The 24,188-nt window shown below is 32.8% G+C and overlaps 1 protein-coding gene across 1 annotated transcript in view; it reads right to left on the reverse strand.

The window, feature by feature from the left end:
* Positions 1 to 3,028: 3,028 nt before the first annotated feature.
* LOC114325833 (uncharacterized) overlaps positions 3,029 to 24,188 on the reverse strand; it is a 51,986-nt gene continuing 30,826 nt past the window's right edge. The window contains exons 2-5 of the mRNA XM_028273962.2: positions 16,429 to 16,595; positions 12,770 to 12,948; positions 6,289 to 6,504; positions 3,029 to 3,617 (exon numbers count right to left, since the gene is read on the reverse strand). Of these exons, the coding sequence (XP_028129763.2) occupies positions 3,181 to 3,617; positions 6,289 to 6,504; positions 12,770 to 12,948; positions 16,429 to 16,595 (999 nt within the window). The 3' untranslated portion in view covers positions 3,029 to 3,180. The remainder of the gene's footprint in view (positions 3,618 to 6,288; positions 6,505 to 12,769; positions 12,949 to 16,428; positions 16,596 to 24,188) is intronic.

The raw sequence follows: 24,188 nt of genomic DNA on the forward strand, positions 1-24,188 counted from the left end.
AGGATAGCGACAAAGAGGCATTAATAGAGACACCGACTATTGAAGAAGAAAGAGAAGTAATAAAAAGCATGAAAAACAATAAAAGTGCAGGTAGTAATGCTTAATTATAACACGTATATGCTGATCAAAATCCAGGGAAGGAGGGGAAATTCCGGAAGAACGAAGTGAGACAAAGCGGAATATGGAAACTATAGAGGTATTATTCTTTTAGCTATAATTTACAAAGTAAGGTAGGTTCGCCAAATAAAGCCCGGTTCCTAATAAAGCCCACTCGACCTTATTCCTCAGGATGGACAAATAATGGCAGTATCTGCAATGTACAGACGCAGTAGAGCCATCTAGGTGCAAATTGTTACACTAAGTTGAGCAGCGACGCGAACTGTCGCTTTTATATGATCATTCGTTTACAGTGGTCAATGGGTAAATATCCAATCTAATATTGAGGTTAGTATGCTTTTGTAATTTAATACGATTATGAGTGCGATTTTTTTTATTCTGCATGACATTTTTGTACTCATTAGTTGTACTTTCATAGTACCTGAATTACCTTATGTTTATTAAAACGTAAATAACGGTAATGTCTAAAAAACATTGATCACCTACAGTATTCCTAATAAGGCCCGGGTGGGCCTTATTAAGACTACGGGTGGGCCTCGTTAAGACCACTACAATAACACGTTTTATAAGTTTTTAACTTTGTTTCAGAAAGAATACTAAAAAACTTAAGATGCCTAGAGCTTTATGGACTGGAGAACAAATGGCTTTGGCCTTGCAAGCAGTTAAAAATGGGATGTCAGTAAGAACAGCCGCCAAAGAATTTAATATTGCCCGTTGAACACTTAGGAATCATTTGCTTAGTGGAAAAGCGGAAAGGAAACTTGGGCGACCTTCATGTTTAACCCCCCAACAAGAATCTGAGTTGTGTGGAAGAATTTTTAGGCTAGCTGACGTTGGAATGCCTCTGACATCAACAGTGATAAGACGTTCTGTCCATGAATATTGCCAAAGAAATGGCATATCTGCACCTTTTATCGATAAAAACTTAGCTGGTCGAAAATGGCTCAAACTTTTTTTAAATCGACATCCCGAAGTAGTTAAAAGAAAATCTCAATTCATGAATCCAGCTAGAGCCGCCAAATTAAACAGATTCATAGTCAATGACTATTTTGAAAAGCTACGCGAAGTTATGTTGAAGCTTGATCTCCTGCAAAGCCCTCAACGCATTTTTAATATTGATGAGAAAGGTTGCCGCCTAAACCTTCATAAATCACAACAGGTATATGCTCGTAAAGGTGTCACACGAGTTCATTTGATTTCGCAAGAGCACGCTGAGAATGTGTCAATCGTCGGTTGTGGAAATGCTATAGGACAAATAATTCCACCTATGATCTTGTTCAAAGGAAAAAGAAAGAAGAATGAATGGTATGACAATCTTCCTGCTGGAACAGTTATTGAAATAACCGAGAAAGGAAATAACCGCCAGTTTTCATTAAGTGGGTACAACATTTTGCTAAGTACAAGCCAATAGGAAGAGTACTGCTTATTTTTGATGGAGGTATTAATGCCCATTTGGATGCAGGTATTGTTGATGAAGCCGAGTCGCATGAAATTACGCTTTTTTGCCTGCCAAATAATTGCACACATGAACTGCAACCTATGGACAAGGCGGTATTTAAAGCCTTCGAATCTTACTGGGACGACGAAGTTATCACCTACTGGACAAATAAACCAGATCGAACGATCAATAAATTTTCGTTTGGCACAATTTTCTCAAAAGTATGGCCAAAAGCAACTGCAGCATCAAATGTTATTTCAGGTTTTCGTGCTACGGGAATATACCCGTATGATCCGAGTGTCATTCCTGATATAGCTTTTTGCCCATCAGAAATAACAGAAAATAAATTAGACTCAGAAGATTCTGCTATTCCATCAGCTTCGACTTCCGCAACGAATAATCCTATTGGCAGCTCCACTCCAGACAGAAAAAAGAACATAAAAGCTCTAAAGGAGAAAAATACGCAAGATAGCTCTGAGTAGAATTTTCAGTACATGACAGCTCAGAAGAAGAAAACGAAATATCAGTAAGTTTCAACGCAGTGTTAATAACACCAGAATTGGAAACTGGAAAACGCAAAGGTGCTAGAAAGAAATCACTGAACTATCGAGCACAGGAAGTCACAAAATCATTGTTTGATGAAGCTGGTTTAAATGACCCTAAAAACCAATCAAGAAAAGGAAAAACTTGGAAAACGGAAAAATAGTCAAACAACAACTAAAAAAAAGGAGAAGAGAAAAATAAACACTGCTCACTTGAAACCTCAAAAAACAAAGAAGAACGAAAAGATAGTTGGTATTGTTTCGTCTGCAGTGAGGATGTCGTTAAGGATATGAGACTTTGTGACAGCTGCAAACGATATATTCATGAAGAGTGTGTAGGACTTTCAGCAGATGATAAAGACTTAGTTTTCATATGTCCAGACTGTTTGCAATAATTATTTTAAGTATCTATTATTTTTTACAAAATAAATGTCCTACATGTCACCTTTGTTTAATTTGATTAATGTATAGTTGCACCAATAGACCTTAAGCTTAAGACGTGGAACGTCAATGCGACATAAGCTGAACTGGGCTAAACTGGAGCTGAAGATCTGTTGGTGCAACCAGGCATAATTGTCACATTTAAAAAGTGGGCCTTATTAAGAACATGAAGTGGGCCTTATTAAGAACATAGTGTTCCTAATTAGGCCCAGAAGCAACCATTTTTTAAAGACTAAAAAGTAACAACTCATAAAACATTTGACAAAATTTAACAATCTCATATTAAATTTAAATATGTGATTTATCTTCACTGTGGTTTTCAGATTTATATCGTGATTTTATTTATCAAAAAACAACTAACAAACATTAAGTGGGCCTTATTTGGTCAACTTACCTTACTCATAATATCTAAGTATATATTAAAGTATTAATATATCTTATTGCTGGTATGCAGAACCTAGTTCAGTTCAGAAAGTAATAATTTTACAAATAATTATTTTAAGTTATATTAGTTAAACAATAATTTACAAAAAACTGAAGACAAATTTCAGTTCTGTGATGTTAACACATAGACTCAGTCTAAATATAACGCTTGTGCTTAATAATATCTCAAATTTAAATTAAATAATATTCCTATTATATTTAATAGTACCCAAAACTAATATCATGTAAGGGTGCAGCTCCATCTGACGGCAAAGCGTAGTCCTTACTTAACTGGTCCAAAATTCCTCCTGACCTTCCTGCGACTGGAATTGAGGGTGCGGGCCTTGGTTGATAAACAGGTGCAGGCCTTGGTGCAGGGGCAGGGGCAGGAGCGAACCTGGCAGAGGGTATGTCATACGATGGTGCTGGTCTCGAAGGAATTGGAGCTGGTTGAGCGTAGGTTACTCTTGGAACTTGAGTTCTAGTGACTGATGCTGGAGCTGGACCAAACCCATCATCGATAGGAGAGGGCCGAGCACCAGGAATTTGCAAAGGTCGTGGACGGGGTGCGGGGGCTGGTGCTGGAGCGAATGACCTTGCTGGGGATGGGCGAGCTACTGGTCCAAAGTCGAAATCGAAATTTGATTGTGCTGGAGCTGAAAAATGGATAAATTATTAATTATATTTGGTTTGGGGATATTTTTTTAAACCCTAATGATTGAAAACTAATTCATAAAGATTGCTGTTTGTAATTATTTCTACTTACAATCTACAGATAAATTGTTACTTTTGGACGACAACATACTGTTAATTATCGTATCGTGTGTTTGGTATTTTTACCATTTTGGTAAGTGCTGTGAAGAACTAAGAAAACAGAACAGAAAAAAGAGTAGAAAATGATCTTATAGCGCGCCCTTAATAATTTCATATCCTTTCATATGTATCATAATAGAGTACTGGACCTACTGGAAGAGTTTGAAGAAAAATGTACGGTAATGAGTGGTGTGAAGCCAAGAGTAAAGTTGTGGTATTAGCGGAAGAGGAGGTCCTAAGAAAAACGTTTAGTAAATGGCCTCTTAAGGATAAAGAAACTTGGTAGTGGAACGATGAAACGCAATAGAAGGTTTGGTAGAAGAAAGGTATGACAGGTGTAAAAGAAATGAAGATAAATTATATGCAAGGTAGCAGAGTGAAACAAAGGGCACAGTATGTATTGCTAAGGACAGATCGTGTTCACATTTGTATAAAGAGATAGAAAGCAGAGGAAATGAAAAGATCATACATTAAGGATAAGTTATCAAAGGACTTGACTCACGTGCGGCATAATAACAGTACGGATGGAAGAGTGTTAAGAATCAATATTGAAGTAAAGCAGAGATGGTATGAAATCTTTAGAAAGTTTCTAAATGAAGAACACCAGGGGAGAGAGAGGATATGAGATCATATGAGATAGATGCTAGGCTTAGCGTGCTGAGTTACTTAAAATTTTAGTTCTATGGCCAGAGGGGTACAACGGCCTCCTAGAAACAAACAACTTGAGGAATTACATAACAGCGATTTTTCGCAAAACAAAACATTTTTAAGAATGTTTTGGGTGATTCTAAGTAAAAAATGTTCTTACAAGTTTTTTAGTAGGATGCATAGTTTTCGAGATAAAAATCGAAAAATTGCAATTTTTGAACCCGAATAACTTTTGATTAAAAATAAAATATCAATTCTGCTTACTGCATTGGAAAGTTCACGTCAAATTCTATCGGTTTTGGTTATTTGTATTGCTAATATTTTTTTTATTGTTAAACAAAGCTATAAACACATAGCGTTTCCCGTGCCCAATGCATGCGTTTTAATGTACATAATCTACGTAGAAATTGTCTGTATGCGCGCCTACTCGTTCGATTTTAAATTTTTTAACAATAAAAAATTAATTTTTAGCAATGAAAATAATTAAAACCGATAGAATTTGACTTGAACTTTCAAATGCGGTAAGCAGAATTGCTACTTTATTTTTTAATCAAAAGTTATTTGGGTTCAAAAATTGCAATTTTTCGATTTTTTGAAAGTTTAACCGCGTTTCTGTCGAAAACTATGCATCCTACGAAAAACTTGTATTACAAACATTTTTTGATTAGAATGACCAAAAAAATACAAAAAATTGTTTTGTTTTGCAAAAATCGCTGTTATGTGATTCCTCAAGTTCTTTGTTTATAACAATCTTAACGAGATCCGGATCAACTGTTGCCCAAAAAATTCGTGTTCTATGGGTCAAAATACATAAAAAAACTTGGATAAGTCCATCTGAATTAAGGAGGCCGTTGTACCCCCACTGGCGACAGGGCTACATTTACCTATCCAGCGATATAAAGTTATTTAAAATCGGTTGTCAAATAACTGAGCAATTAATTTTTAAAATGAGAGATGCAATGTGGAAATCACATAACATAATACCAATTTTATTGCTTATATTAGTATGTAGTTATGTTATTTTTAGTTATGATATATCCACGTTGCACCTCTCATTTTAAAAATTAGTTACTCAGTCATTTGACAACCGATTTTAAAAAACTTTATATCGCTGGATAGGTGCATGACCGTTCTTTCAATTTACAAAAAAATATACTGGGTGTTCCATTAAACAAAAGTCAACAAAGTTTTTTTCAAAAATCCGCAATTTTTTTTTGTCGTAATTGAAAGCGATGTAAAAAACTCAATCCATTCAGACAAAACTTTATGCTAGCATAAAACATTTCAGCATAAAACATTTCAGCATAAATTTCAGCATAAAACATTTCATTACTAGCATAAAACATTTCAGCGAAAACCGAATATTTTTATCTTGAGCCGTTTAAAAGTTATAGGCAGTTAAAATGGGGGAAAATATCAATTATGATTTCACTACCTGTATCATAATGAACTTCATTATGATACAGATTTTCATTACGATACAGATTTTTAACCAATAGAATCGCGATATGGCATTCGCGATGAAGGTGGCACACGCACTGTGACCAATGACAAGTCAAATACATATGCTTTGACAGTTCTCAATATGTAAATAAATTGACAAACTACTTAATTTGGTTGCGTTACAAAATTAATAAATTTGAATATATTTTTTGTTGTGAATGATCACACAAAAAATCGTGTATACAACTTGCATTTAATTATCATTATGAAGCTTGTACTCTATACGAAACTCGCCGTTGGGCGGCTCTTTTCGTATCCCTCATACTCGCTTCATAATGACCATCATTAAATGCTCGTTGGATGATATAACATTAAATAACTCTTAAAAATTTTTTTCAAAAAATTTTCAAAACAAAAAAATACCTGGACGAGGGGGAGCTGGTGCAGGTTCAAACTGTTGTGGAGGAGAATAGTCTTCGAAAGCTTGTTGTGGCTGAGGTTGTTGCTGAGGTCTTGGTCTTGCGATTGCTGCTTTTCTTATTGGTATTTGTGGTTGAGGTTGTGGTTCATAATAGTCGGCATCTTGTGGACCTTCTTTTTGAGATTCATCGACTAGTGTTGGTGGTGGTACAGTTATGCCTAAAATATATCATTTTAAACTATGACGAAAAACAATATATTTACATACAAAATATTACAGTATATAATTTATTCAAATACGCGAACGCTAGTACTACTGGCAATATAAAGCGACAAACTATGCGTCACTGCGTAAGATATTTTCCGGAGGGTTAAATAACGGATACACATTTTAAACACTTCAGATTAAAGACAAAATTAAAAAAATCATAACTTTGGTACTCAACCACCTAAAGACTTGCTTAAATGCTTTAAATTTAGGTTTTGTTATCTATTTTATTAATTCGTTTTAATATTTCTGAATAATCATACAGATGAGGGATATCATTAATGACAACGTATGTTGGCTTACTTATGAAGCAAAAAGCAAAATTTTTGTTCGGTAAAAAAATAGTTAAAGGTTTGAGCCAAAAAATCCAATAAGTAAAGATTGTTTTATACACATAGAACAGTAGTGCAGTAACTGAAGGTTTTCACCTCCGATTTCGTTGAACCTCCATCTATTTTTATGAAAATTGCTGAGTAAGAGACCTGGTAAGAGACCTCAAGGAACAAAGGTGACATGGCCGCTTTCATCCTGGGGGTGGATACCACCCCTTATCGGGGTGAAAATTTTTTTTGTTAAAAATAACTTCAGAAATCGATAGAGGGACAAATTATAAGTAAATTTTTTTATATATAATTATTAACATTAATCAATACTTTTTGAGTTATTAAAGATCAAAAATTTTTAATTTTTCGTGAAAAAAATGTATGTTGTAAAGTGGTTTTCATAAATAACTCAAAAACTATAAGTTTTTGCAGAAAAGTTATAATTACCAAAATTGAAGATAATAAAAAATTTAATACACCTTACTTCAAAAACCATTGAATATTAAATCAAAGTACGTTATATACAATTAAATGTATATTTTTTTCGGTGAGTACCTACTCAAATCCATAGGCGTAACCAGGATGATCCTAAGGGGGGGTTACAACTACTTGAAAGGGGGGGGGGTTACAACTACTGGAAGGTCTCTGAGAGCTATGGTGTTAAGCCTATAGAGCTCAAAGTACATCCCAATGGGGGGGTTACAACCCCCAAAACCCCCCCCCTGGTTACGCCTATGCTCAAATCAAAGTATTCAAGCCTAAATAACGGGAAAACGGTGCATTTTATAACATATACTTATCAAACACTTGTCAACGTACTTAACAATACCTATCAAATGAGCTTTAGAAGTAGTTGATAGTACGGTGCATTTTATAACATATACTTATCAAACACTTGTCAACGTACTTAACAATACCTATCAAATGAGCTTTAGAAGTAGTTGATAGTTTGATAGCACCACAATTTAGCAAGTTATGATGAAAATAAGTGAACCCTTTCGATTTTTTTAGGAAAAAGTGGAAAATTAAACATGTGCCATTTCCACAAAAGTTAAAATTTACAGTAATCCCTATAAGGCTTTCTTTACTTTAGCGTAAGTAATGATCTCAAAAACTTTAACTGGTTTAGAATGCATATTTTTGAAAAAAAAGTATGATTTAAAAAATCAGAATATTTAAAATTTTCGTAATTTTCATTTTCTTCTGATAATAACTCCAGAAATACTCTATATACGTACAAAATGATATAGAACCAAATTTTAGTTTTTTCTTTAGTAAATGTTTTACTGTTTTTAGTATTCCTGTAACATAAAGAATAACCGAGATAGAAACGTTTAAAGCTTTAATTTTACGGCGAGAGCCATGTAACAGGGGCCCTTTAACCTTTATGTTAAAAAAATTAAGGGATTTAAACGATTAAAATTAATACTATTTTAGAGCCCTTAAAATTACCTTTTAAATGATAATTAGACAAACCTGATATCATACAAATTAACGAAGTTATTCTTAAAAAAAAATTTTTTTTTAATTTTTAGAGCATAAATTTCTAAACATTTTTGAAGCATAAATTTTAATGGTATCAACTTTTTCGGCAGCTCATTTGATAGATATTTCTGAGTGCTTTGACAAATATTTAGTAAGTATATGTTAAAAATGCATAGTTTTCCCGTTACTAAGCTTAAATACTTAGATTTGAGTACTATCCGAAAAAAATATACATTCAATTATCTATAACTCACTTTAAGTTAGTAATAAAAGATTTTTCAGACAACAAATTTATTTTGCATTTTATTAGCTTTAATTTTGGTAATTATAAATTTTTTTGTAAAAACTTATATAGTTTTTGAGTTATTTATGAAAAACCGCTTTAAAACATGCATTTTTTCCACGAAAAATAAAAATTTTTGGTCTTTAATAACTCAAAAAGTATGAATTTATTTTAAAAACTTGATATAAGAGATTTAGCTTAGAATTTTTCCCTCTATCGGTTTATGGGATTATTTTTAATAAAATAATTTTCACCCCCAAGAAGGGGTGGCATCCGCCCCCAGGATAAAAGCGCAAGTTAACACCATCTCACCTTTGTTCCTTGAGGTAGGTATCCTCTAACCACTCACCAATTTTCATAAAAATCGATGAAGGTTCAACGAAATCGGAGGTAATAGCTCATATCCACCTTCAGTGACTGCACTACAGGCAATTTTAGGAAATTTGAGATTATCAGGTAAAAGTACCATCAGTTTACAAATGACAAAAAGTGAGATGCTTGAAAAATGGGTATTTTTAAACAGGTGTATCTTCGAATATAGTATAGATGGATTTTAGTGTGCAAATTCTCGTTTGAAAGATGTTTAAAAACGCTTTATTAATCTGTCGGTTTTCCCTTTTTCCTCATTTAGTTAAATTTTGACAATCAGTTTTAAATTATAAAATCTTAAAATTTTGGAAAATAAATCAGAGAATAAAGATGATCATGATGAAGCAATTATTATAGTCCTGTCGCCAGGGGGGGTACAACGGCCTCCTGTATTCAGATGGACTTACCCAAGTTTTTATTATGTATTTTGACCCGTAGAACACGAATTTTTTGGGTAACAGTTGATGCGGATGTCGATAAGATTGTTATAAACAAAGAAGTTGAGGAATTACATAACAGCGATTTCTCGCAAAACAAAACCTGTTTTTGTATTTTTTGGGCCATTCTAACCAAAAAATGATCCTACAAGTTTTTTCATAGGATGCATAGTTTTCGAGATAAACGCGGTTGAACTTTCAAAAAATCGCAAAATTGCAATTTTTGAACCCGAATAACTTTTGATTAAAAAATAAAATACCAATTCTGCTTACCGCATTTGAAAGTTCAAGTCAAATTCTATCGGTTTCGAATATATACATTGCTAAAAATTTATGTGTTTATTGCTAAAAAAAGCTATAAACACATAGTGTTTCCCGTGCCTAATACATGCGTTTACATGCATGCTACGTAGAAATAGCCTCGCTTGCACTTGTACCTACTCTATCTACTCGTTCGATTTTAAATGAGAAATCATTGAAAACATCACTCCAGCACTAGGTGTTTATACTTTTGTTTAACAATAAAATAATAAATTTTTAGCAATGCAAATAACTAAAACCGATATACTTTGACTTGAACTTTCAAATGCGGTAAGCAGAATTTCTATTTTATTTTTTAATCAAAAGTTATTCGGGTACAAAAATTGCAATTTTTCGATTTTTTGAAAGTTCCACCGCGTTTATCTCGAAAACTTTGCATCCTACGAAAAAATTTGTAGGAACACTTTTTGGTTAGAATGGCCCAAAAAATACAAAAACATGTTTTGTTTTGCGAGAAATCGCTGTTATGTAATTCCTCAACTTCTTTGTTTATAACAATCTTATCGACATCCGGATCAACTGTTACCCAAAAAATTCGTGTTCTACGGGTCAAAATACATAAAAAAAACTTGGGTAAGTCCATCTGAATACAGGAGGCCGTTGTACCCCCCCTGGCGACAGGACTATTATAAAGAATTGCCTGCAATACATTTTTGAACTAATAATCTGGATAAAATAAATACGACACCGATTTTTAGATTTCACTTTGTTTAAAAACGATATTTGTCTATTTAAGTTTATTTCTACAAACCAAAAAGAGGCATGGACACTGGAGGAAAGATAGAACGCCTTCAAAGTAGTCATAAAGTCTACAGCAACAGCAATATGTGGAATCAGAAAACATAACAAACACCATAAAAGAACGAGATGGTGGAACAATGAAGTTAAAACAGCAGTGAAGAAAAAGAAAATAGCGTGGAAAAAATACATTGAAACCGAGCTGGAAGAAGATAAAGAAGAATACAAAAGGCTGAGACGATTAGCGAAAAACACCACAAGACAAGCAAAAACAAAGTCGTGGGAAGAGTTTGGAAAATAATTACAGGAAAACTATGTAACAAACAATAGAATCTTCTGGACAACAATCAGCCATATGAAGAAAGGAAAACATAAATAAATAACAGCCGTAAGGGATACAACAAACCAAATCCAAACAAACCCAGAACAGATGGCTAAAATATGGAAAGAATACTATGAAAACAAATTTAGAAATGAAACAATAGATGATAGAAATGAAACATATCAAGATAAAGAGAACAAATAAATATAGCAAATAAGTAGAAAAGAAGTAATACAGGAAGTATCAAACGTAAAAATAGGTAAAGCTGGAGGGGATGATCACATAGACCCGGAAGTGGTCAAGTACATGGGAGAACAAGGGATAAACTGGTTGTTGCGAATATACAAAGAGGCATGGGAAAAGCAGCAAATCCCAAAAGACTGGCAAAGTAACCTTATAATGCCAATATACAAAAAGGGAGAACACTTCAACTGCGAAAATTATAGAGCAATATGTTTATCGTCGGTATGTTTTAAAATATACACGAAAATAGTAGAGAAGAGGCTAAGACAAGAGGTAGAAAAAGAACTGGGAGAAGAACAAGCAGAGTTTAGACCAGAAAGACAGACAAACGATAACATTTATATCATTAGAAATATAATAGAAATAAGTATTGACTCGGGGGGAAAGCTCATTCTAGCATTTATAGATCTAAGGGCAGCATTCGACTCTATAGAAAGAAAAATTATATGGAAATGCTTGCAGAACATGAAAGTACCAATTACACTGATAAAAATAATTGAAAGTATATACAGAGTAGTAAAAGGACGTGTACAGATAGCAGGAGAAAGATCTGAAGAATTCAATTGGGAAAGAGACAGTATCAAACAAGGAGACAGTCTTAGTCCGCTAATATTCATAATAGTCATGAATGAATTGACTAGAAATACTGGAGAAAGAACGAACCAAATACAAACAACAATAGGATACCAAAGATTACAGCCAATAAAAATAGAAGCCTTATTGTATGCGGATGACATAGTCCTTATAACAGATTCCGTGACAAAAATGCAAAAACTTATAAACATACGGACAAAAGAAATAGAGAAATTAAAAATGGAAATAAACATCGAGAAAAGTAAAATAATGGTCATCGGCGAAAAGGAAGAAAATGAAGTAAATATAAAATGCAAAAATACTCAAGTGAAAATAGTTACCGCATATGATTATCTTAGAAATATAATTACCAATGATGGGAAAATAGACCTCGAAATAACAAACAGAACTAAAAAATCAAACAAACTGTACTACGCACTAGCGACAGTTCTGAGGAAAAAAGAATTGTCCCACGAAACAAAAATTAAAATATATAATACTATTGTGACACCGACGATACTGTATACGAGCGAAAATTGGATTTTACAGAAAAAGCATAATAGTAGGATAAATGCAATTGAGATAAAACATCTACGAGCTATAGCCGGAAAGACCAAATGGATTAAAATAAGAAATGAGTCAATAAGAGGGATAACTAAACAGGAACCAATAATGAATAAAATAATAAAGAGACAATTAAACTGGTATGGACATCTGATGGGAATGAAACCTAGTAGACTAACAAGAAAAATTCACGAAACAAGGAATATTACAAAAAAGAAAAAGGCAGACCGAGAAAAAAATGGATACAGCAAATAGTAGAAGCAGGAAAAATTAAACAGAAAACGCTAGAAGAAATGAAACTAATAGCACAAGACAGAAAAGAATGGAAGATATGAGTGAATATGTAGCTAAACTAAACCCAAATCCAACACCTGAAAGGGTATAAGGAAGGGGAGAAAGAAAGAAAGAAAGTTTATTTCTACTAGTAATCAGGAAAAAATAAGTTAATTAATTAATTAATTAGGTCTTTCGTGGCCATTTCTTTAAAGTTCCGCTTTAGGGTTTAAATAAAAAAAAACTGTTTTAGTATTAAAAACAAAGAAAAAAAAATATATATACCTTCTCCACTGGGATCGAAACCATATTTGGTGGCACCATATTCTACAACACGGACTTTACCGGTGTCGTCAATATATCCATATTTTCCTTTAACATCTCCAGTTGGTAATTTGGTTTCTATTTTAAATGTACCATCTGCTGATTCGTATCCATAAGTATATGACCCATCTTCGTTGTGCCTAAAGAAGTTAAAATTAATGATAAAGTTCGTTGTGGCTGAGTGGTAAAAATGAATAATAATCTAATACGTAAACAAGCAACAATGTTAGACAAAACAAAGATATACCAATCTTTGATAGAAATCAGATCCCACTAGACGACCGAAGTCCATACACATAGATATAATAACAAGTAGATTAGGCCAGGTCCGAAAAATACCGTAACGCGGAGCAGTTCGGGTCGGTGGTCTATCTATCTCTCTCTACCGGCGCTTAGCTTTCTCTCTTTAGCATATGATGGCCGCCGCCTCTGTGTTTGTGTCGTTTCATTACTCCCACCTCTTGGTAGATACGCTCGCACTCGCACGACAGAGAAATACAGCTAGACCACCGTACTTGATATTGGCGTTACACCACGATGCATTGAGTGCCATATAACTACCCTGGTCTATTGTTAACATGTCTCTGTCCATACATCCCAAATGAAGCTTTGTGGTATTAATAAGACTACTCGCTACTCGCCATTATGATGCGACCATTTGTATATAATTTGAACGAAAGATTTTCAAATCAATGTATTGGAAGTATAGAGTATAGAGGAGCATATAATGTCCAGCTAAGTCGCCAGACCTTACTCTGCTGGATTTCTTTTTGTGGAGATATATTAAATCAAAAGAATAAGTCACTCTATTAAATCATATCAACTTATTGAATTAATTAATTCGTACTGAAATTCATGCCATTCGACTTCAAACTGATAGTACATTCTTTCACGGTTTTTGCTCTAAATTTTAAAGAACCGCTTGGATTGACATGAAATTTGGCATACGCATAGCTTACATGTCAAAGAAAAAAAGTGATATTATGCCGATGTGTGCGTTTGCCCTGTGGGTGACTTTCACCCCCTCTTGGGGGTGAAAAAATATAAGTCCAAAATAAGTCCGGAAATTGATAAACTGACTAATTTTAAGTAACTTTTGTTCTATATAATTTTTTCGCCAAGTCAACACTTTTCGAGTTATTTGCGAGTGAATATGTTCATTTTTCAACAAAATAACTACATTTTTTGACGGTTTTTCGCAAATAACTCAAAAAGTAAGTACTTTGTCGAAAAAAACGTTCTTAGCAAAAATATGGCCTGTAAAAAAGTAAAAAAAAATGGTGTACGCGATAGGTGTCTGGACCACGTAAAGCCAGAGTTATAGCCAATGAAAAATATATTCATATTCACCAAATTTCAAATAGAATATTTTGAAGTGAAATATCCAAAAAATTAAGCACTTTTTGGGGAGAATCGATTAAAACTTTTTTTAAAGTGTTTAAGAAGAGCTTTATTTCTGTTTTTATAAAAAGATTTTATCTTTGAATTTAAGCAAGTTACGCTCAAAATAAAGTTGGTCCCTTTTGTTTTGGCAAAAAAAATCGGGAAGACCACCCCCTAATTAACAACTCCATAAATTATTTTACTTATGTTGTGTTTATATGATCTGTAAGTTTAATCGATTCAAAGTGCCTATTTTTGAAAAAATTTGGTTTTAAAGTGAAATTTTTAAAAATTTTAATTTTGAAAAATATGATTCTTTTCAAAATAACTTAAAAATTGTTAGAGATACCAAAAAACTCGAAAAACAAAAAAGTCAGCATTGCTTTTCTGAATATCATGTATTTTTTTGTTTTTCTGTTAGACAAAAATTGAGTAAAATTTGGTGTTTCTAAATTTGCATACATTCGTGATCAGTGACTCGTTCAACCCCTTTTAACTACAGCCCTTTCAAAAATAAGTACCTTGAACCGATGAAACTTACAGATCATATAAACAATACATACGCGAGTCAAGAAACTTGTGAAGTCGTAACGATTAAGTTCATTTGAGATACTAATTAGGGGGTGATTTTCCCGGTTTTTTTTTACAAAAAAAGGGACTAACTTTATTTTGAGCGTAACTTGTTTACTTTTGACGCTACAAATTTTTTTAAAACAAAAATGAAGCTTTTTTAAACACTTTAAATAATTTGTAATAAGTTTTTTCCCGAAATGTGCTCATTTTTGGTTATTTCACGTTAAACTATTCCATTTAAATTTTACGTATATGAACCTATTTTTAATTAGCTACATATCACTCTGCTTCTACTAGGTATACAGACGTGATATATACACCATTTTTTTTTAAATATATTACAGGTTATATTTTTGTTAAGAACCTTTTTTAGACAAAATACTTACTATTTGAGTTATTTGCAAAAAACCGTCTAAAAGCGTGGTTATTTTGTTGAAAAAATTAACATATTCACTGGCAAATAATTCGAAAAATATTGACTTAGTGAAAAAAACTCTATAGAACAAAAGTTTCTTAGAATTAGTCAGTTTATCCATTTCCGGACTTACTTTGTACGAATATTTTTTCACCCCCAAGAGGGGTGAAAACCACCCCCGGGGCAAAAGAACATATCGGCACAATATCACTTTTTTTCTTTGACTTGTTAGCTATGTGTAGATATGCCAAATTTCATGTCAATCCAAGCGGTTCTTTAAAATTTAGAGGTTTTGCAATATTTTACCGTTAAAGAACGGACTATGACGAAAACGTGATCCGTGAATTTTAAAAAAGCATGGCTTATTGCTACGAAGTGGCTCTTTTACATGTATTTATTGATTTCTCATCACCCGAAGTTGCACAGCAGACAATTGATGTAACATCAAATCTAAATATTGTGATGCATTTTAACATCTAATATCCAACGTTATTTATATTTATACACAACAACTCTAAGTAGTGGTACTTCTTTTTTATACATTGACCATTAGCTCCGAAGATAACAATTTTGTCGAAAGCTCTTAGCTAAGGAAACTAAAATACCTTTTTCTATGGATGCTATATAATGTGCAACTTCTCTCATACTTACATACATTCAAAACGAACAATTTCTCACAGAGTGAGAAAAGTCGGCCATTGCAGTGAGAAATACTTTTTCTCACGGGTTCTCCACACATATGATCACCGTTTCCATGGTAACATGCACAATACAAACACAATTATTTTTGTCAAACAAAATGTGTTGAAACAAAACTTACCAGGAATTACCTCTCAAGACTGTTCAAGTATAACTGTTAATTATAATTTTAAATACATAAAGTATATAAATTTTAAAAATAAAAATTCCTAGATGTATATGTATTTTAATTTATGCATATAATATACTTAAAAGCGCTATTTAATTTTGCAGGTTGAACTTTTGACAAAACCACATCCATAAAAAAAGTACAGTGTACAACAAATGAGAACATGACATATTTGTTCCTCGCTTGATTGGGGGCACTGGGCTCGTGCTGCGCTCTTGAGAAAAATGTCTATTTTCTCACTTGTTGTACAATATACCATTACATACTCACTTTAATATACGAATTTTCACTTCCTTTATTCATTTAAGTGTGTACAAAATGTATCAGTCGTTCAACTATTATCAAATCAATTATTATAAAATAAAATATTAACAACTATACCTATTTATCTGCTTAAGAATTGGAACTGGTGTTGGTCTGGGTGCTGATGGTCCTGAGTAATTAGGTTGAACTCTAGCAGGTGCAGGTCTAGGTCTAGGCGCAGGCTGAGGTTCATCATCATAATAGTCTTGAGCAAACGTTGCAACTACTAGAGTAAGCACAGCCAACTGAAACAAAAAACTAGATTAATTTCGAATATCGAAATTTTTTATAAAATAAATAAATTGGTCGTTTCAGAAACAACTCAACTCATTTTCTTTACAGAAATTAAGACTTTTTTGTACCCAAGTGTCGTTTGAATTTGGTGTCATATAAAAGTAAAACGCCTAAGAAGAAGTATACAATCTCGGCATTTTAATAATAAATGTTATGTCACAAGTTCCACTGGCAAAAAGTGTTGTCAATATTCATTCAACATTAATAATTAATCTCCACCTTTCTTGTTAAAGAAAAAGCTCCAATAGAACAACTCGGAAAGAACATAAAGAATCCGGCAAAGCATTGCCTTTAAACATTATTAGATTAAAACTTACATTAGTAGTTTTTCCACTAAAATGGTAAGGAAAAGACAAATTTTTGCTTTGAAGAAAAATTGATGGTATGAGTCAAATGTTATATAGTATATTTTTGTTCATAACTTATTATGTAAAATTACTTCTATCATACTATATAATATACTATCTATTTAGTCTAATAATTAGAATGCAACAACCGAAAGATTAATATGTTTCATTATTATATTATACATTTATTTTTCGCTAATATACCTTATATAACACTTTTTTTAAAGTGTTTGCGTAAGTAAAAATATAATAATTATTGTCATAGGATTTAGTTCAATTTATAGCGGACGCAGTGAAGTGGATACTGGACCACACCCACTCACTATCTTATAGGGGAGACCGGCTTTATAACAGATTTTTTGATTTATTAATTTTTTTTCTCACCGGAGGGACCGCAGACGTTTGGATACAATAAGCGTCTCTTTCCAAAGACAATGACGTCGACTTTGCAAAGTAACAAGACACTTACTCAACACACACACTACACATAACACTAGGTACCTAACTGCAAAAATTTACCGTACCTACCATGCCAATGGCCATTAGTTGTCGAGGCATTAGCTAAAAAAAAATAATAATTTTTGAAGTTATACTTCTTTAGGCGCGTTGGGAGTAAATTTATATGTGCGCGAAATCATCAAAATCTTGGTACCCGGCGCAGCTTAAACGTTATACGTCCTCTGATTGGGTAATTACAATGACCTGTCGACAATTGTTCAATATGTCGGTTATTTTATTAATACGTCAATGGTTATGGGTAAACAAACTGTATGTAGTATATTAGTGTTTATTGTTGTGAGAACAGACACAAAAAGCAAGTTTATAATTGTAGTGACTTTTTAAACGGTTTTTAAAAGAATCAGGGACGTAATTTTAAACGTTTCAGTATTGTAATAAAAAATTAGGACCTACATACCTATTTGGAAAATATATATACCTATAGTAGGACCTACATACCTATAGTAGGACCTACATAGCTGTAGTAGGTAATGCTTTGATTTACATAATTTGATTACCAATACAATTTCTACCAATCTTCATATCTAATAAATTGCTTTATTAGTCTATATTTTGTTGTATTTTAATATTTTAATTCCGCAAGAATCAAACTTATTTAATTAAAAAGAGAATAAGCAACTGTCAAAAAAGTTTAAAACGTTTAGTTGCTATATCTTCACACAGCATTCAAATGTCTTGCTAGCTAAGTTCTGAGTGCGGTGAGTTCAAAATCTAACAACCTTATAGACGCAGGTTCAATTCCTAATGCAAATTTTTATTTTTTTAAACACATTCTTTTTTTTATTAAAGGAAAGATCGCCCAGCTGACCCGTTTAAGGAGTGACAGGCGCCGCACCCTTGTGTGTGTTTTATTCTTTTATTTTTTTAATTTTTGGTATTGTTTTAATAAAATTTTTTGAAAAGTAGTAAGTATTAAAATTAGTTTAATATTTAAATAAAATATAAATATACTGTTTAAAGTATATTAATTTCGTTGAAAACATAATAATAGAAGTATAACTTCTTACGTGCGTACAAAGTACACACACATTCTTTTTTTTATTAAAGGAAAGATCGCCCAGCTGACAGGTTTAAGGAGTGACAGGCGCCGCACCCTTTCTAAGTTGCATATAAATCACCAGGAGTGACTCGAATATATTGGTTTTAATATAAAAGAAAGATAGACACTAGACGAAGACGAAGTAAAACCAATCAGTGTGGACGAGATAAGATTAACCTTAAAGGAAATGAGAAACTAGATAGCTAGCGAATCTGGAAACATCCCCATTGAATTAATAAAATTTGGACAGTAAACACTAATATAATTGTTGGCTATAACGAACAAACAATTAATACAATTTTAAACCAAAAACTCCCTAAGAAAGCCCTGAAATTAGTCTATCCACCACCACAGAAAGAACACAGTACCTTCTGCTCTATCACATATACTGGCAAGATAACAACAAAAATAGCCAGATACATAGAAAAGAAAGGAATAACACCAGCTTTTAGAACTAACAACAACTTAAGCAAATACACTAAGCATCAAAATGAACGCACCACCTTAAAAATGGGACATTTTTGATGTCTTGTATTTCCTAAACCTGTTGTCCGATTTTAGTTATTTTTTTAGTATAGTATAGCTTTGCTCTTCAAGAATACCGGTGTAATAATAATATTGCTAAACAGCTAAGTGTCATTGTATACCGGGTATAAAAATGATGGTGTGTTTTTTCCTCCAAGTTTGGAACACCCTGTGGAATATTCTAGCGTATATAAAATATTGAAATTAAAACTCAACTGTAGCCTTAGGCTTTCTTAACATTTTGCTTTTTGATTCATTCGCTTATTGGGAAAATAAAAAACTTAGGTACTTTAACAACTAGCCATGTTATTCATCAATAGAGGGTGTTTCTAAATAAGTGCGACAAACTTTAAGGGATAATTCTGCATGAAAAAATAATGACCGTTTGCTTTATAAACATATGTCCACAAATGCTTCCTTTCCGAGATACGGGATGTTGAACTTTTTCTTACAAACTGACAATTTATTTATTGCTCTAAAACCGGTTGAGATATGCAAATGAAATTTGGTAGGTTATAAGAGGTAGTTATTGGGCATTCTTTGACATACACCTAAGAATTTTATATTCACCATTGGCGTGCATACGGGATGTATCAAATGTTTATACCCTTATGCACGCCAATGGTGAATATAAAATTCTTAATTGTATGTAAGAAAATGCGCAATGACTACCTCTTAAAACCTACCCATTGCATATCTTAACCAGTTTTAGAGCAATAATTAAATCATCAATTTGTAAGAAAAAAATCAACATCCCGTATCTCGGAAACAAAGCATTTGCGGACATATGTTTATAGAGCAAACGGTCATTATTTTTTCATGCAGAATTACCCCTTCAATTACCCCTTAAAGTTTGTCGCACTTATTTTGAAACACCCTGTATTGATGAATAACATTGCTAGTTGTTAAAGTACCTAACCTTTTTATTATCCAACATAAGCGAATGAATCAAAAAGTAAAATGTTAAGAAAGCCTAAGGCTACAGTTTAGTTTTAATTTCAATATTTTATATAGGCTAGAATATTCCACAGGGTGTTCCAAACTTTGAGGAAAACACACACTATCATTGTTACACCCGGTATAGAATGACACTTACCTGTTTAGCAATAATATTATTACATCGATATTTTTGAAGAATAAAGCCATAATATACTAAAAAAATCACTAAAATCGGACAACAGATTTAGGAAATACGAGACATAAAAAATGTCCCATTTTTAAGGTGGTGCGTTAATTTTGATGCTTAGTGTATATTAAGATCAATAAGAGCCGAAAGAGAAAACAACTACAGAGTGGTGTCTACAAACTAACTTGTGGTGACTGTCCGTAAACTTACATCGGTCAAACAGGCAGAACCTTTGACAAACGGATAGCAGAACGCAAAAGGGCTTTCAACAACTGAAAAACAGACACTTTTACATACGCACTTCACCTTCTAGATCATAATCATTCTTTTCATCATCTTTAATCATAAGAGAAAAAAAAACTGGAACTGGAAAAAATGGACTAGCTAAGAAGAGAATGTCAGATATCCAGACTAGATCACATGCCAATGAAGAAATAAGATGAAGACAGGAAAGATTTACAATACCGTAGATACAATAAAAACCAAACAACTTGTATGGTAGGGGCATGTAATGCCAATTAAAGACGAACGAGTTCCAAATCAGGCCTTAAGCTATGTTCCATGGAATAGGAGAAGGATAGACCAGCATTAAAATGGAGCAAAGCAATTACAGAAATAAGGAATGTAAGTAAATTTGTGGCTTATTTTCAATAAAAATAGTAAATTAAAAGATTGTGCATTGCACAATGTGCAACCAATATTCTCTATTAATTTCTTCTTGTGCTTAATATAAGAACTCCAGTTGTCCCCATCTGCTACTTTTTAAATGACGGATAATATAATGACTTTCAATTTTATTTCCAGTTCGCTTTCTTGTCTATAGGTTACGTTACTGGCTGTCTATATCGTGCTAATTGACATTGGAATTATAACAAAAAAGTGATATTCAAATGAAACCGGTAACAAAATAGTACACTATTACAGAATTATTTAAATAAAAAATGAAAGCTATTTAGTTCGGTAATAATCTTGTTGATATCTATGTTAAAATTTGTCTGCCCAATACAATGAATAAGATTTTAATTCATTTATATTTTACGTTTATTAATATTTACCTTGCTCATGATTTTATAGTAATATTTTTATATTTCAACAAGGAGATTTTCCTTAATGTACTTAATATTGTGAAGACTAAATAAAACATCCGAAATGAATACCTACATAATGTATAACTCACGTTTAGGGACCACTTCTGAACTATTTTCTGAACCATTTAAATCACAGAAAATCAGAATATATAATAAAACACTGCTCAAATTTAAGGAATACTTGACAGAATACTAAAGAAGAACATTAACACCAAACTACACCAGGACACCACACCTATATGGAATCTGGAATCCCACAAATTCACAAAGAAAATGTAACCCTCAAACTAATTTGCAGAAACATAGGTTCTCCTTGCAACAAACTCTCAAAGTTCGTCTTAGACCTAATACAGCCTTTAGCACACAACACAACATTTATTAAAACCCACACTATTTCTTGCCAAATTTAACAGATACAGGTTACAATTCCAACGATATGCTAGTCAGTTTCGATATCACCAGCATTTATACCGTTCAATTGGAGAAAACTAAAAAGTTATAAGAAGAGTTAAATTAAAGAAGGATGATATAGTAACAAAATCCAAATTGAATATATCAGTTCTCTCAGAGATGATTAGCATGGTTTCATCCTTATCTATATTATTAACAGATAAATATATTCATGAAGGATTTCGAACAAAATATTGTACAAAAACAAAACAAACAAACAACAGTTTGGTCGGAATATGTAGATGATGCGTTCTCTATTTGGCCTCACACACCAGTAGCATTGAATAAGTTCCTGATGAACATCAACAACAAGAAAGAATCAACCAAATTTATGATTCAGAACAACAATGTAAAATCCAAAAGGAAATTATCAAATCATTATAAGATAGAACCCTAAATAGCTTATATATAATGAAAATTCATTCCAGGAAGAAAAAAAACCCGTTAACAAAAGAAGCACCAAAGCATCACAAGCAATACAGAAAAACTCACAAAAAGGAATTTAATGATGATAAAAATATCATAGGAAAGCGTTTATGGGGAAAATAAAAAGGATAGGAAGTAAGTATAACATCACAACATTCAAAATAACCAATGCACTGAGATCTATCCTGTTCAAAACCAAACGTAACGACACACAAGAGAGATTAAAAAACTGCATCTATAATATACCCTCTGGAGGCCGATCCTGACTGTATGTCGGAACGGTGTGTTTATTTTGGCTCTACAAAATAGTTCAAATTAAGTGAGAATAAGTTTTCAAAATTTAACCAAACTTGGTAAAGTTATTAGTGATCAATTGAATCTCAACTTTCCAAATTTGTAAGTACAGTTTTACTGTAATTTCCACAGAAAACATCTAATTAGTATTTAACATTATTGTAAATTTTTATATCGAAATCTGCTTGACGTTAAACAAAAACATTTAATTACCATCGACCTGTGTGTCCACTCGGCTTTTTTCCCAGCCGGGGACAGGTCCGTACTTAGAAATGTTTAAAAATCGATCAAGATGTCACAAAGCGATGAAATAAATTTACCAGGAAATTCTCAAATGGATAATTCTACACCAAGAAGTTACTCTACCGCCCTTATTCAACAAAAACATCCCTCTAAGCGCCAGGCAATCATTTTTAATTCCATTGAAGATGCGAAAATACAAGATTACCTCCTCCCGCTGGGAAAAATCATCCATCCAAAAAATATACTATTCTGCTCTAGATTATCAAACAATAGAATATGTTTGTATTTATCATCTGAAAATATCGTAGAAAAATTCATGACTGAAAATAACGGCAACATTGTGGTTAACAATCAGATTATACAAGCTCGAAGGTATATAACTCCTTCCGAAAGAATTATTCTCTCTAATGTTTGTCCATCAATTCCTCATGATGTATTAATTAAAGAACTCGAGTCCATGGGACTTGTTATTCAATCTACAATGTCCTTTTTAAAAATTGGTGTACCGTTACCTGAATTTAGTCATATAATGAGCTTCAGAAGGCAAATCTTTATCAGCCCAACAGACCTCACAATTCCAGAATCGTTTTTAATCAACTACGATAATACTTCATACAGAATATTCTTATCGAGTGGCAACTTGACATGTTACAACTGTAAACAAAATGGTCATACGGCAACTAACTGCAAAAACCCTATCAATCCAAACTCAAATCCTATCGCTTCGACATCAGTAGAAAACATCCCAACATTCACTCCTCCAGAAATACCAACCAGCATACCAGAACCTATCAATCCAAAACCAAATCCTATTGCTCCAACCACAGTAGAAAAAAACCCAATATTAAATCCTCCAGAAATATCAACCATCACATTAGCATCTGTTTCAATTCAATCAGCTACCCCAACTACAAACAATCAACTGAACCCCAAAGAAACTGAGAGCGAATCAACTACCTTACATATGAATATTGAGTCTTCACGAAATAGTTCAAAAAGAACGATTGACGATACCTTAAGTCCTCCCCCGCTCCCTAATGATACCACTGATAAACCGATGTTTACCAATCCTGCAGAAATAGCACTTAATCCCAAGAAAAAGAAAAAACAAAATAAAGGAAAATCTCTAGAAGCATTCATAAACCAGCAGTCGCCACCATTTGTTCTAAGCTATGTTCAGATAATAGACCTATTCGAAAACATAAAGAGTTCACCCGATCCACTTATTACCGTTGAAAATTATACAGATAACTTTACAGCTCTCATCGATATGTTAAACAAAATATATCCCTATACTCAAGACAGATCTACAAAGACTCGAAATACCAAATTAAGGAAAATTCTTCTAAAACACTTACAGATGCAAATCCCACAGGACCTAGTATCCGATACAGAAAGTGACTCCTCACAAACAAATCAATAAATAAATTTAATAAATTAAAATGGAGTTTAATAAATTAATACAGTGGAATATAAATGGCTATTTC

The sequence above is a fragment of the Diabrotica virgifera genome, chromosome 4 (genome assembly GCF_917563875.1).
Source record: "Diabrotica virgifera virgifera chromosome 4, PGI_DIABVI_V3a".
Taxonomy (NCBI): Eukaryota; Metazoa; Arthropoda; class Insecta; order Coleoptera; family Chrysomelidae; genus Diabrotica; species Diabrotica virgifera.